The sequence below is a fragment of the Cavia porcellus genome, unplaced genomic scaffold, assembly GCF_034190915.1.
Source record: "Cavia porcellus strain 051 isolate PalLab524CR breed Dunkin Hartley unplaced genomic scaffold, mCavPor4.1 scaffold_16, whole genome shotgun sequence".
Taxonomy (NCBI): Eukaryota; Metazoa; Chordata; class Mammalia; order Rodentia; family Caviidae; genus Cavia; species Cavia porcellus.
The window spans coordinates 35511204-35527274 of NW_026947499.1; the positions used below are offsets into that span (position 1 = coordinate 35511204).

Here is a 16071-nt window from a genome sequence, read left to right on the forward strand (position 1 = left end):
GCCCACGCTCTTCCCAGATCTCCTCACCCAAGCCCCTTCGGGGGACTCCCCAGACTCAGATCCTCCCTGCTCTTTAAGAACACAGAGCCCCTTGGCTTGCAGCCACTCCTGCTCCACCTCAGCCTCACCACAACCCACCCCTGCTGCAGAAGGACAGGGGAGGGGGGAGAAGGCTGGAAGGAGGGCAAGAAGAAGAAAACACTCGGGGGGCTGGCCCAGCACAGCACCCAGGCCGGCAGGAGTGCAGGTGCCTGTGCACCGGCCTAGCCAGGACTCTGAGAAAAGAGCTCTGGACACTGCTTCTCCCTCTGCCGTCCCACCCCCACCCCCCGCACCTCCTGCCTCTTTGGTTTTTCTTTTCCTTTTTTTTTGGCTTTTGGTTTTTGGAACAGGAACTTGCTATGCAGTCTATGCTGACCAAACTGTCCTCAAACATATGGCAACCCTCCTGCCTCAGCTTCCTGAGTACTGGGATTACAGGAGTGTGTCACCATGCCCAGCCTTCTCTCTTTGTAAACCAAGGCTTGAAAGTCAGTCAAAGAAAGCTACCAAGAGACTCTTTGCATTGGTCCCCACACCAACTGAGACTCAAATGCCCACAGGCCCAGGGGCCAAGCAAGCAGCATCCCCAGGTCACAAGGCTATGTTATGGCCAAACTGCTCTGCCAAGCTGTTTCTCTGTCTTCAGGTGAACAGAGCAGAGCTGACTTTTCCTTCCTGGTGAAAAAGGTCCAATTCGCCACATGACTGGGTTTCTGAGGATGGGCTGCAGGGGCCCCCAGGACACCAGATTTGGTATAGTATCCTTGACCCCAGGTGGTAGACAAGTCCCACAGATGGCAAGAGGGGCTATGTGTAATGGGGAGGCTACTCCCCAAATCCAGCAGCAGAAGCCTACAATCACCTCTCTGGGGGAAGAAGCTACAGCTACTTGAAAGTTTTGTTTTGTTTGAGTTTTTCTGAGACAAGATCTCCCTACATAGTTCAGGCTTCAAGCTGGCTTTAAACTCACTATGTAGCCTAAGCTTGGCCTCAAATTCAGATATCCTTTTCCCTCAGCTTCTCAAGTGCTGAGATTATAGGCATGTGCCATCATGTGGAGTTAGAAAGTTCTTTTGAGAAGCATAAATCCATTCATCTTACTTCTGGCTTAAAACTCTTTGATGGCTTCACATGGCCTGCTTCCCCTTGTATTCCTTGGTGAAATCCTGGGACAACCTCAACATACCTCAGGACACTTGCACATGTGTCCTCCTGACAAAACTCAGGCCTCAGCTCTAAGCCAGTTGCTCTGGGAAGCACTAAACCCTCAAGAGAAGTTACCAGACAAGCCCTGTGTGTCTGGCTCACCTTAAAGGTCTATTAGAACAAATGGCTCCCTGGGGCTCCACATTTGCTGCATAAACCCAGGTCCCAAAACCCTGAGAATTCAAATGGCCACGTGGACTCTGTGCAGACATAAAATACTATTGCTCCAGGTCCTGTGGACCTGGCAGGCCCTTACCACCCCAGGGTCCTCTGATGCCTAGGACATTAGTAAAGTGGTTCTTTTTGGATATTTTGCAGCTGGCCTCTGTGCCAGGGACAGAGGCTGGGAGGGTGTGTGTCTCAAGGAAGGGTAGGAAACTGGAATCTCAAATTACTTTCCTGAAATTATAGACACTTCACCAATTTCTTGTGGGCAGCCTGGATGCCCCCTACCCTGTGATCAAAGCCAGGCCCTCCCAGGACCCAGCACTGTCTTCCCAGAAGGAGATTCTAGCAGCAGCCTGAGCCTGACATTCACCCCAACTGCCTCTGTCCTCACATTTCATGGAAGCTCCACTTACCCGCTACTCACACGACTTACCTGAGAGGCCTCAGGCTTTGCCCTGGGGTCAAAGATCCGTAGCTGCTTATCCTAGAAAAGCAGAGAGGGGAAAACAGAGCATGCAGTTAGAGCCAGAGGATTCCTGAGCTTGTCTCCCTACTTCAGGTTCCAATCAGCCTATGTCCCAACACGGAGGGTTGGCACTGCACACCAGGAGGTATCTCCCCAGCCCAGTTCCTGCTTCCTCCTCCTGCGGGGGCAGGTCCATCAGTCCACCTCCCTGAGCACCTACTATGAGCCGGGTACATCACACACAACTTTCCCTTATTTCTCCAATGACTTTATAAAAGAGTGTCATTACTATGACCCATGAACCCTATTACATGTACAGAAATGGAGGCCGAGAACCAAATTTGAAGCTACCAGCTGTTTCATGTGTGTCTGGTCTGATGCTAGGCTCAGCCTGGTTCATGAGTTGACATCATTTTCCGCACTTAAAGAACTTTTTACCAGGAATATGAGCTAATACTTCCTAACTATCCACTCAGCACAGTTAAAGATCCAAACTAGCCAAGGTTAAGGATGGATTAAAAAAAAAAAAAAAAAACCTACAATAAATACCCAAACCTCACTCAGGTCCTTATTCCTGCAGAATAATCTGTGTGTGTGTGTGTGTGTGTGTGTGTGTGGGCACACGTATATGTTTATACAAGCATAATTATATTAGTACTTAACAACAGGGCTGGGAGTATAGCTCAACAGTACAGCACTTGTCTGGCATGCGTGAGGCCCTGGGTTTGAATCCCAGCGCCATACACACATACACCCCCCCAAAAAAAACAAACAAAACAGAAAGAAAAAACAGGGCATGGTGATGCATACCTGCAATTCTAGTTTTTGGGAAGCTGAGGCAGGAGGATTACGAGTTCAATATCAGCCTGGACTATATAGCAAGGTTAAGGACAGCCTGACTGCAAAAAAAAAAAAAAAAAAAAAAAAAAAAGAAAGAAAAAGAAAAGCACCAGGGATTTAGCTCTGCAGCACAAGTCCCTGTTACCACAAAAGAAAGAAAGAAAGAAAGAAAGAAAGAAAGAAAGAAAGAAAGAAAGCAAGCAAGCAAGCGAGGCAGGGATCATGGCACATACCTATCATCTCAGCACTTGGGAGGCTGAGGCAGGGAGGACTGCTGCGACTTCAAGGCCAGTCTGGGTTACAGAGTGAAACCCTGACTCAAGCAAGCAAGCAAGCAAGCAAGGAAAAAAAGAAAAAACAACTGGGGCAGAAATAGGGCAGTCTGTGTCCATGATTTATGGACTCAGCCATGATTGGTGATAATAAAGTTATGTGCAAAAAAAGAAATTGTAGAATAACACAGCGTAGTATAATTCTACTGTGATCAAACCAAACAAAAATCTCCCTTTTGGTGACCATATTCCTGTACATTTAGAAGGCATGAAGAACAGCACGGGCCAGTGTGTGAATGTTGGACACAAGGGTGGGAAGTGTAGGGGCTGATCAGCACTTCTTTTTTTTTTTTTTTTCAGATTGGCCCTGAACTCACAAATCTTTCTCTTCAGTAAACTCAGAGAAAGCAGCAGTATAACTATCTTAACTATTTTTATATACATATACATATATGTATGCATATACATATGTTGTTTCTTTCAGTTTCTCACACTAATGAGACAATACAGTGTTTACACATGTGTTTTATGTATTTCACTGAGTATAGTTTCATGTTGCATCCACTTACCTGTAAAGTCTCCAATTTATGCTTCTTGATAGCTGAGCAGTACTCCATTATATAAAAATATCACATCTTTTTGTATACATTCCTCAGTCGATGGGTATTTAGGTTGTTTCCAAGATCTGGCTATTACAAACTGTGCTGCTATAAACATGGGTGTACATATATTGCTGACAGCTACCTTATTCTGACAAAGGAGCCAAACAACTTCACTGGAAGAAAGACAGCCTCTTTAATAAACGGGAGTTTGTAATAGGTAAATCTTAGAAACAGTCCCAACAACCATCAACAAACGAATGGATAAAGATGTGTTCTTTTTCTACATGAAGTACTATTCTACCATAAAGAAGGATAAGCTTGAGACATTTCTAGCTAAATGAATGCACCTTGAGACCATATCTTAAGTGAAATAAATCAGACACACCTGTTTAAATGCTGCATTGTTTCTCTGATGTGAGAAACCAAAAGTGTAAACAAGGACCAAATTGTATAATAGATATTGGGAAATAGGAAGAAAATGTTCAAATAAGAAGGGAATCAAGGGATGGGAAGAAGGAAAGAAGGAACAAGAAAAAATGAAGGAAAAAGGGAAACAAAACTTTTGTAAATACAAGGAGGGAAAGAAGGGTTGGAGAGAAGGGAGGGGAATGGGAAAAAAAGATGACAAAAATGTATCTTGTTTAGGGCCAGGAATATAGCTCACCACCACAGCACTTGCCTGGCAGTGCAAGATCCTGAGTTTGAGTCTTGGTACCAAAACAACAAAAAAAGATATATCATGTATAGGTACAAATTCTCTGTGATGGAGTCGGGTGTGGTGGCTCACGCTTGTAATCCCAGCACTCGGGAGGCTGAGGCAGGAGGATCGTTTCAAGTTCGAGACCAGCCTGGGCTACAAAGTGAGCTCAAGGCCAGCCTGAACTGCATAGTGAGACCCTGTCTCAAAAAAGACCAAAAAAAAAAAATTCTCTATGATGAATGTGATGTAAGCATTTATATATCTTAAAATATACTAATAAAATAACCCAAAAAAAAATGTTGCTGGGAAAACTGGCTTTCCACATGCCAAAGACAGAATCTAGCGTCACCTCTTTTTTTTTTTTTGGTACTGGGGATTGAACTCACTCAGTGTGGTATATATGGACACTCTCCTAAACAGCTGAGTTCAGGTTACAACTAGGTTGTTAAACGAATTGGTTGCTAAATGAAGAATTGTATATAGCATATACATTACAATATTTAGAACAAAGAAGAAGTGATCAAAGGAAACTCCAACCTGATGACACTACTTTTATTTGCATAATTATATGTAGTATTGTAAAACAGACCATAAGACTATAGTACTGTACTGTACAGTAAGCAGAAATTATAGTATTGCATAAATATGATATATCATACAAAGAAAGACATTGAGGCTCTATAAACAAGACATACAGAATTATACAAAAAAAGAGAGACAGATCATAAACCCAAGCAGTGGGTTGTAAGTCTGAACAGTTGTTAAACAGATAGGTTGTTAAATGAGGAACATCTATAAATTCAGTGGGATACTATAAAGCCTTAGAAGGGAAAAAAATCCAAACACGTGCTAAAATGTGGATGAATGTGGCTTATTTCCCTTAGCATTTCATTATGCTAAGGTAAATAAACTAATAGCCAGGCTACATACCTATCTATAATCTGCACTCAGGAGGCTGAGGCCAGAAGACAGCCATGAGTTCAAGGCCAGTCTGAGCTACATAGCAAGACCCTGTCTCAAAAAAAAAAAAAAAGAAAGAAAGAAAGAAAGAAAGAGGCCAGTTAAGTCAGGCATAGTGGCAAATGCTATAATCCTAGCACTCCAGAGGTTGAGGCAGGAGGATCACTGCAAATTCGAGGCTAGCTGTGGCTACATAGTGAGTTCAAGTTCAGCCTGACCCTACATAGTGGACCTTGTTTAAAAAGAAGAGGAGGAAGAGGAAAAGGAAGAAGAGGAAAAAGGAGAAAAATGAAGAAGAGGAAGAGAGGAAGTGAAAAAAGAAAAAGTAAAAAAAGAGAAAGAGGAAGGAAAGAAAAGGGAAAAAGGAAAAGAAGCCAGGCTTCTTGCACACCTGTAATCCCAGCATTTGGAAGACGGAGGCAGGAGAATCTCTGCAAGTTCGAGGCCAGCCTGGGCTACACAGTGAATTCAAGGTCAGCCTGAACTACATATTGAGACTCTGATTCAAAAAAATAAAAAAAATTTTTAAAAAGAAAATAAAATTGGGGGCTGGGGATTTAGCTCAGCGGCATAAGCGCCTGCCTTGCAAGCAGGCAGTCGTGAGTTCGAGCCCTGGTACCGATAAAAAAGAAAAAGACAAAAAAAAGAAAAAAGAAAATCAAAAGGAAAAAAATCAGTGAAAAACAACAACAAATAGTATATGATTCCACTTTTATGAGGTATCTAAAGCAGTCAAATTCACAGGTATAGAAAGCAGAATGGTCGTTTCCAGGGACTGGGAATGGAGCAAAGAGAAATGGCTGTTTAATGGACATAGTTTCCATTTTACAAGATGAAAAAGTCCTAGATATCTATTTCACAACAATGTAAACAAACTAGTGGACTATCCATTTGAAAAAGGTTAAAATGAAAATGTTTGGGTTTTTTAACCAGCTTTTAAGAAAATAAGTCTATGAAAACATAGATGAACTTCAAATGAATGTCAGTAAGTAAAGAAAGTCACATACTACCAAGGCGTGGTGACGCATGCCTATAATTCCAGCACTCTGGGAAGCTGAGGCAGAAGGCTCACAAATTCAACCCTAGCCTGAGCAATTTAGTGAGATTCTAACTCAAAAATAAATAAATAGGACTGGGGATGTAACTCAGTGTGATGGCTCAAATTCCAGTACATACACACATACATACATGCCATACTATATGATTCCAACTACTGACGTTCTGGAAAAGACAAATTCTATAGAGAAAGCAAAAAGATCAGTGCTTCTCAGTTTTTTAGCAAGAGGCCCACAGGGAAGATGAACTTTATGGCAGCAAAACTATTCTGTACAATACTGTAATAGACATATTTATCAAAATACATAATGTACAAAACAAGAGTTGCCTTAGTCACTTTTTTCATTGTTGGGAGTAAAAATATTTAACATCTACAAGTTAAGAGAGGGAAGCTTTATTTAGCTCATAGTCTGTAGAGGTTTCATTCTATAATCTGCTGGCTCCAAGGCAGGGTGGCTTGGATAAGGGGCATCACAGAAGAGAAATAGTTCATGGTGGCAGAAGACAGCAAAAGCAACAAGAATTGACCACAGCTCTTTTTAACCTTTATATCTTATCCAGGATACTTGGCAGGGGGTAGCACCCACACTCTTTAATCCAAGTGCCCTTGAGCCTAGCATTGCACCATGAACCAATTCCAGCATCGCACACTGTACATTCAGTCACCTCTGAAAAAGTCCCATCACTGACTACAAGAGGCTTTAGAGAGACATCTAAACACAAACCATAACAAGAGGAAACCCTAAGGTAAACTAGGTTTTAGTTAATAATGCATCAGTATCGGTTCGTTAACTGCAACAATGTACCACCCCAATGCAAGGGGAATCGGGGTTAGAGGCATGAGAAATCTCTGTACTATCTGTTCAATTTTTCTGTAAAATTATTCTAGAAAATAAAGTTTATTAGCTAAAAACAAGACACAGGGATGCAGCTCATGGTAGAATGCTTGTCTGGCATGCACGAGGCCTGAGCTCAACTCCTAGAACTGGAAGAAAAGAAAAAAGATGAGGGGAGAGGAAAAAAAAGAAAAGGGGAGGGGAGGGGAGGAGAGGGAAGGAGAAGGAAAAGGAAAGGAAAGAAAAGAAAAGAAAAGCAGAGCAGAGAAAGCAAAGCAAGAGAGAGGGAGAGACAGAGACAGACAGGGAAAAGAACAGGGAAAGGCAGAAAGAAAATGAACATACTGAGGGTGAGGGGTGGAGCGTGGGGAGGGGATATAGCTCAATGTGAAAGTCTGGTCTTGGATTCAAGTGAATGCCTTGTTTCACGCACAGCCCCAACCTGGACGCTTGGCCACAGCAATTCACCACCAGCCCCAGGTACCAACGAGCTGGATCCCGAGAGCTGGACTAGATAGCCCAGGTGGTCCTTTGGGACCCTGAAGGACAAGCAGGGCTTTCCCTAGGAAGTGAAAGGTGTCCAGAGAAAATGGAATACCATAAGCAAAGATATGTAGACCCTGGTATATGCTGCCGAGGGGGAAAGAAGGCCAAGAAATGGAGGGGATGGAGGGCCAGGAGACAAGCAGAGCTGCTGAGGCAGAGTCCACTCCAAGAGGGCCTGAAAGCCAGGCTTCCCAGGCACACTCAGCAGGGCCCCAGAGTCTGTGTCACTCCAGACAAAGTCTGTCCAGGGACAGTTCACTGAGTACCTGCTACATGATGCAAGAGCTCCAGACACAGGCCAGGACCCCGCTCCTATACTGCTCCACTGCACAGCTCTGATCTGGAGGCACACGGAGACAAAGAAAGCAGAGAGCTGAGAAAGGGGAGACAGAGAACTGGACAGCAAGGGCAGAAAGGGGTCAACCAGAGACATGACAGAGGTGGCAGGAAGGGCAATGAGAGACAGAGACAGAGGATAACGACAGCAAAAAACAGTTGGGGACAGCTGGGAAGCCTGATTTGAAGCCAAGCAGGACAGAAGGACCTGGTGATCAAGAACACAGGGAGACAGGAGGGAAGAGACAGTAAGTAGAGATGATGGGCAAATATATCCTTCCCACTCTACCTGCTGTCAGAAGATGGAGGCCTGGGTTCAAATCACCATGGAACTTTGTGACATAGGCACACAGAGCCCGATGAATGATGCTGGGGATGGTGGCAGTGCTCACAGCCCTGGGGTTAGGGGTGCACACAGTTCTCAGCACCCAGGGAACATCCCAACAGCTGAGCTGAGAGCCGGGGCTTAAGGCTGGGTCCAAATCAGTGTGTCCTAAAGCTGTTCTGGTCTGGACAGGGTTAGCGGTAGGGTGAATTGGGCTGCAGTGGCCCTGTCCTCACTGGGTCCACCCAGCAGCACCAGGGCTGTGGAGAGCACAGCTAGCCAAGGTCGGCCATCCACGAGACCGACACGCCCCCTAGTGGCCACCTGCTGTTTTCCTCATGCTGGAGAGCAGGGGGAGCAGTGGTCCTAAAACACAGAGGTGGTCCATGTTAAGAGTAGCAGGACAGGAGAAACAACTGGGGATGAGTTTTCCTCCCAAGGAAAAGACACTCTCTGACAAGGGGAAGAACACACTCTCCTGGGAGCAAGCACATCCCCATATGGGCCCAAATCAGGAAGCCCTTTACAAGCAGTCAGATCCCAAACTACTAGCAAAGGAGGACTCCGCCAGGGCATGGCAGCAGCTACCTGTAATCCCAACACTTAGGAGGCTAAGGGAGGAGGGTTGTCACAAATTCAAGGCCAGCCTGGGTTATACAGTGAAACCCAGTCTCAAAAAACCAAATCAAACCAAACTAAAACAAAAAACAAAGTGACTCCGGTCCCACTGCTGTGGAGATGGTTTACCAACCAGTTGCAGACACCAGCCACTTGGCTTGCACTCACAAGGTGGCCTCCTACTTCTAGGACCACACTGCAAAGGCATCACTGTTGGGGCCCTCACCCAGGATGCTAAGGCACCTTTTTTCATTGTCTTTGCTTTCTGAGAGGGTCTCAATATGTAGTCCAGGGGCGTCCTGATCTTACTATGTAACTCACGTAGGCCTCAAAATCACAACAATCCTCCAGCCTGTCTCCCAAGGCTGAGATTACAGGCATGCAGCCTCACACTCAGCCCAAGGTATTTTTCTAGCAAAGGAAGTCAGCAGGGGATGCAGGACCCAGACATGGGTCTAGGAAAAGGGGCAGATGCAGCTGTCCACAGCCTCTCCCACCACTCTCCACTCTCTCGGCTTTAAACTCTGAGTCTAGAAGGGAAACACTTCCACTTAGGGAAATAGCAACAGTCCACTGGGCTCAGACCTCTGCTTCACAAGATGCCTTACTGCAGGAGGCGAAAGGACTGCTTGTCACCTACAGCTGCTCCTTGTCTTTTGCTGCTCAGCTCTGGTGACAAATGGAGCTCAGACCCAAAGGAAGGAAAAGCTGGGCCCCACAGCAGAGATGGAAGCGCTGACCCAGTGGTTCAGATAGGCGAGGTCACCAGTCACACACAGGCCTGGCCCCATTTGGGACCTCTGTCGCTTCCTCAGCCAGGCCTTATCCTCCCAGCTCACTCTCCTTGGGAAGCCATCCCTACCAAGGCTAAACTGGATCAAGCACGCCAGGGGATCTTGGGGATGTCAGCCCAGCTTCTTACTTTTTTTGGCATTTTAAAATTGATATTGGTGCATTTTAGGTATACATAATGGTAACATTCATCACAGGGAATCTGCACCAGTACATGATATATCTTGCTTTTTGTTTCTCCATTCTCCTTCCCTCCCTTCAACCCCTCTTCCCCTCCTAATTTATTTTTTTTTTAATTTTTTTTTGTGTGTTTTTTTTTTTCTCAGTTTTATCGGTACCGGGGATCGAACTCACGACTGCCTGCTTGCAAGGCAGGTACTTATGCCGCTGAGCTAAATCCCCAGCCCCTCCCCTCCTAATTTAAATAACCTTCGTTTCCATTTTTTCCTTCTTTTTTTTCTAGTCCTTCTCTCCTTTCCCCCTCCTCCCTCCCTTGTTCCCCTTCTCAATTTTAGTTTAATGCATGTTGAAAGATATAGGTCTAGTTTTAATGTTTGGCACAAGTAGAGCCAGTTTTCCCAGCACCACTTAAACCAGCCTGTGATTTTCTCTTAGTAGGGTCCTTCTCTAGTTTTGGTATCAGGGTAGTGCTTGTTTCCAGGAATGAATTTTGTAGTATAATTTTTTGTTTCAATTTCATTGAAGAGTTTGAGAAATAGTGGTATTAGGTCTTCTCTAAATTTCTTGTAGAATTCAGCAGTGAACCTGTCAGGACCTGGGCTTTTCTTTGTTGGCAGGTTTTTTATTACATCTTTGATTTCACTGATTTTGGTTTATTTAGGAAGTTTATATCTTCTTGATCAGCTTTGGTAATTCATATGTATCTAGGAACCTGTCCATTCTTTCTGTATTTTCATCTTATTAGAATACAAGTTTTCAAAGTAGATAATCTGGATTTCTGCAGGATGTGTTATGATTTCACCCTTTTTATTCCTAATTACATGGGCTTGAGTCTTTTCTCTCTTTTTTTGATAAGGTTGGACAAGGGTTTGCCAATCTTATTTATTCTTTCAAAGAACCAATTCTTTGATTCATTGACTTTTGTTTTGTATTTTTAGTTTCCAGTGTGTTAATTTCTGCTTTTTTTTTTTTTTTTTTTTTTTTTTGTCTTTTTCCTTTTTATCGGTACCGGGGATCGAACTCACGACCACCTGCTTGCAAGGCAGGTGCTTATGCCGCTGAGCTAAATCCCCAGTCCCTTCTGCTTTGATCTTTATAATTTCCTCCCTCATATAAGCTTTTGGCTTACCCCGCCTTCCTTTTTTCGAGAAGTTTGAGGCTTACCAGTAAGTTGTTTATATGAACTTGCTCTGTTTTCCTGCTTTGGGTATTATAAATTTCCTTCTTAAGACTGCTTTTATTATGTTCCAAAAGTTCCATGTGGTACTGTTCTCATTCAACTGTAAAAACTGTCTAATTTCTTTAATTTCATCTGTAACCCAATGGTTGTTCAGTAGGGCAATATTTAATTTCCATGTTTTTATGAAGTTCATGTGATTTCTTTTGCCATGGATTTACAATTTCATTGTACTATATTCTGATAGTATGCATGGGATAATTTCAATTCCTTTACATTTACGTAAGCAAAAAGGAGCCAGCATACAGTTCATTTTAGAGAATACCCCATGTGCAGCTGAGAATAATATGTATTCTGATGTTGTGGAACGGACATCTACTAAATCCATTTGTTCAAAAGTTTCAGTTCTGCCAGGGGTTTAGCTCAGTGGCATAAGTGCCTGCTTGGCAAACTTGAGGTCGTGAGTTCAATCCCTGGTACTGCCCCCAACAAAAATTTAGTTCTAAAATTTCATTATTGGATTTTTGTCCAGTTGATCTTTTTGTGACAGTAGGGTATTGAAGTCTGCCAATACAACTGTATTAGAGCATATTTTATTTTTCATGTCTGTTAGTAATTGTTTTATATAGTTGGGTACACTGATATATGTTACGTATTATATCTCTTCCCCTTGCGTTATTCCTTTTAAGAGGATGTAGTAACCTTTATCTCTCTTTTAATCAGTCTTTGCTTGAAAATCACTGTTTGCAAATAGAATAGCTGAGTTCCTGTTACAAGGAATAGTTTTCCATCCTTTGACTTTCAGTTTACAAATTTCTTTTTTAATTAAATGTTTTTTGTTTGCAGCATATTGTTGGATCTTGCTTCTTGATCCATTCTGCCAGTCTGTGTCTTCTGATTGGTGAATTGAGACCATTAACATTGATAGTTATAACTGTACGTATTGACTTATTCTTGTCATGTTAGTTTCCTGTTGTTGGCTCCCTCTGCCTTTTTTTCCCCTCCAATTGTTAGCCTTCCCCAGTGGATTACTTCTATTGGGGTTCATGGAGCCATAGTCCTCATTATCTCTTTTTAGAATGTCCTTTAGAACATTCTGCAGTGGGCATAAATTTCCTCACATGTTCTTTGTCACGGAAGTATCTTATTGCTCCATCAATTTTTTTTTGTCTTTTTCTTTTTTATTGGTATCAGGGATCGAACTCATGACCATACACTGGCAAGGCAGGCACTTATGCCACTGAGCTAAATCCCCAGCCCCCTGCTCCATCAGTTTTGAAAGATAGTTTTGTAGGGATACATCAATCTGGGTTGAGAGTTGTTTTCCTTTAGAACTTGGAATATTTCATTCTAAGCTCTCCTTGAGAATTTGTGTTGAGAAGTCAGCTGTAATTCTCATGGGCTTTCCTTTATGTGATTTGTTTGTTTTCTCTTTTCAGCTTTTAGGATTCTATTCTTGTGTTGAATTCCTAGAATCTTGACTATGCCATGCCTGGCTGCAGATTTTTTTGATCATGGCTACCTGGAGTTCTCTATGCCTGATCTATATGCATGTCAAATTTTTTTTGTCTACCAGAAAAGTTTTCTGTCATGAAGTCTGTGAACATTTTTAATGTCATTTGTGGTATCTCCTGCTTTTTCATTGACTCAATCAATCTTTTTTTATCGGTACCGGGGATCGAACTCACAACTGCCTGCTTACAAGGCAGGCGCTTATGCCGCTGAGCTAAATCCCCAGCCCCGACTCAATCAATCTTAAATTATTCTTCTTGGTCTCATCTAGCAGCTGCTGGATTGATTTCTCATGGTTCCTTGGTTTTTTCTTTTTTTTGGCTTTTTCATTTTGTCTTTTTCATTTTTTATCAGTACCGGGGATGGAACCCACGACCGCCTGCTTACAAGGCAGGTGCTTATGCCGCTGAGCTAAATCCTCAGCCCCCCGTTCCTTGGTATTTTTGAGAAATCTTTCTTTTCCTGGTTGTTAACTGTAAGTCTGTCTTCAGTATCTGAGATCTTGTCCTCATATTGGCTTACTCTGCTTCGAATACTTTCAATGGAATTTTTATCCTCCTGGATATCTGTTTGAATCTGCTTTATGGGTTCCATTTATTTCCTATGCTGAGATTCCATAAGTTTCTTAAGCTGGTCCTTTTTTATATCTGTATCTGCTCTAATGTCGCTAAGCATGGTCTGTATTTTGGTAATCTCTGTCATCTGAAAGATTATTTCTGATTTTATTTTTTCTACAGCCTCATTCAATTGCTTGGTAATTGCCATGTTGCAGAAGACTGGTGGGGAGCTATCAGACTGCCCCATCTCATTGCCCCCAGATTTGCCTTTGGTGAACTGGATGTCTGGGACTATAATTTGCTTAAATATCTTCTCATTTTCCTTTCTCTCTTCAGTTTAATTCCTGGGGTGATGCTCATAAATTGCCTATGGTGGATTGCTTTATTGCCAATACTTAACACCCTTAGGTGATGACTACTTATCTAAAGTATCTTCCAGGTGTAGCTGGCTTTTGGGTTTGAGTCTGTTAGAAGATCTTACCTCGTAGTTTGTTGGAGATGAAAAGTTGTTGCTTGTTTGGCCTAATCTATGGCTTTTTGGCATTGTGCCACAGTATTTTCTGTGATCCTCAGTCAATCTCAGTTATGGACTACCAGGACCAACAGCTGTTTAGAACAATTATGTCAATTTTGGCTATAATGGTACCAACAGCATCAAACACAGCCTAGAAGATGACAAACTGAGCTAACCCTTATTTTGCCACTTTTAACCATATGAACTTGATTTGTAATTACATAACAAAATGTAAAACAAACTGGAAAATTATATCTAGTATATGGGTCCTTAATGTATCAATTTTGCTGATGGAGGTTAAAATTTAAAATGGATTAAGGAGAAAATAGAGAAGTAGAAGAGGAAGAGATTAAAAGTAAGGTTGGAGGACAAAGGGGGATCACACCAACTCTGGGAAACTGGTGCAAAAGAAGACAGACGGAAGTGATAAAAGGAAGAACAAAACAGAACCACATCCACAAAGAGGCTAGCAAGTATGTTCACACTCATATAAAATCAATGAGGAGAAAGAGAGAAAAAAAAGAAAGAGAAATGGTCCACTTTCAGGATTCTCTTTGGTTTTACTAGTAGACCACCTACGGAGACAGTCCTGAATTGTGACAATCTAACCTAGAAAACCACAGTAGCTTTTTGGTGGGGTAGTGGATAATCTCAGGAAGCCTGCCCCAGGACCAGACACATTAGGTTCACCACTGTCTGAGCAATTTCCAAGGGTCTGAGCCCTGCTGGGATCTGCTAGATGGAGCCAGCAGTAGTTCTGAGTTCTGAGTTCTGAGCTCAGCCAGTTCATCTCCAAGATGGCTCCCAGGTAATTACTCTCTCCATGGGAGGACTAAGTCCTCTGCACTCACCACCAGCCAGTGCAGTCCCTCACATCTGCTGCTCCCATCCACTACCACATCTCTCTGCAGGGCCTTCCAGGGTTGCCAGCCATGACTTTCACCGTGACTGTGCATCCTCAGGTTTGAACCGCTCCTCTTGTGCAGTGAGACCCATCTCTGGGAGAAGGCCCTGCCGGCTACTGCTTTTTTCTTCACTGAAGTTTTTTTCTTCACTCTCTCTGTGGACTTCAATTTGCATGTCAAATTCTTTCTGGGTCCAGAGGAGCCACCTCCCTCCTTGTCTTCTACACAGTGCTATATTCCAGCATCTGGACAGCAGCTCTCAGAGAGGCTGTTTTCTCTGCTGTTTACCACTCCACTATCTTGGTCCTCCAACTCTGTCCATCAATTTTTGTTTATTTTGGTACTGGGATCAAACTCACTGCCTTACACTTGCAGGAAGGCAACTTATGCCGCTAAGCTAAATCCCCGGCCTGTTCATCAATTTTGAAGATAGTTTTTTGAAGTACTTCAATCTGATTTGGAGGTTGTTTCTTTGAGGGCCTGAAATTCTTTATTCCATGCTCTCCTGGACTTGAGGGTTTCTGTTGAGAACTCTACTGTGATTCTGATGGGTTTTCCTTTATAGTGATTTTTTTCTTTTCTCCAACAGTTTTTAATATACTGATCTCATTATAAATTTCTATAATCTTGACTATTATGATTTGGTATAATTTTTTTATCATGGTTAATTGGAGCTCATATGCCTCATTTAGTTGTCAGATTCTTTTTCTATACTTAGGAGGTTTTCTGTCATTACTTCTTTTTTTTTTCTGTCATTACTTCTATGAACAGGTTTATTTTATGAAGTTTGCACTATCTCTTGCTTTTTCACTGATTCCAATCAATCTTATGTTATTCTTCTTTGTAGCATATATCAGCTGTTGGAATGACTTTTCATGGTCCCTTGGTATTTTAAAGAAAGCTTGCAGGGGCTGGGGATTTAGCTCAGCAGCATTAGCACCTGCCTTGCAAGCAGGCGGTTATGAGTTCAATCTCCAGTACAGATTAAAAAGAAAGAAAGAAAGAAGGAAAGAAAGAAAGAAAGAAAGAAAGAAAGAAAGAAAGAAAGCAAGCAAGCTTGCCGGGTATGGTAGTGCACACTATAACCCCAGCACTCAGGAGGCTGAGGAAGGAGGATTGCTAAAGTTTGAGGCCAGCCTGAGCTAATCATGAGCTCAAGGCCATTCTAGACTGTTCAGCAAGACCCTACCTCAAAAACCAAAAAGAACTACAAAATATTCTGCCTTTTCAGGATCCTATCTTTTCTGCAATCCTGTCTTTTGTATCCGATATTCTGGCCTCATATTAGTCCATTCTGCTGTATAAATATTCAACTGAATTTTTAACCTCCTGGATATTTGTTTGAATCTGTTTCACAGATTCCATTTCTTTCCAAAGTTAGGCATTCATGATTTCCACTATTTTCCTAAGAGGTTTTTTTTTTTTTTTTTTTTCCTGAATCGGCTCTAAAAGTCATTATGC

The 16071-nt window shown here is 42.6% G+C and overlaps 1 protein-coding gene across 4 annotated transcripts in view; it reads right to left on the bottom strand.

Annotated features, from left to right (window-relative positions):
* The window catches only part of Coro7 (coronin 7), a 77192-nt gene that overhangs the window by 44822 nt on the left and 16299 nt on the right, over window positions 1-16071 (bottom strand). For all 4 annotated transcript variants that reach the window (XR_010039817.1, XR_010039818.1, XM_063226403.1 and 1 more), the window contains exon 7: window positions 1850-1900. Coding sequence is in view for 2 of the 4 variants with exons in the window: in XM_063226403.1 (XP_063082473.1) it covers window positions 1850-1900 (51 nt within the window). In the remaining 2 variants the exon portion in view is untranslated. The remainder of the gene's footprint in view (window positions 1-1849; window positions 1901-16071) is intronic.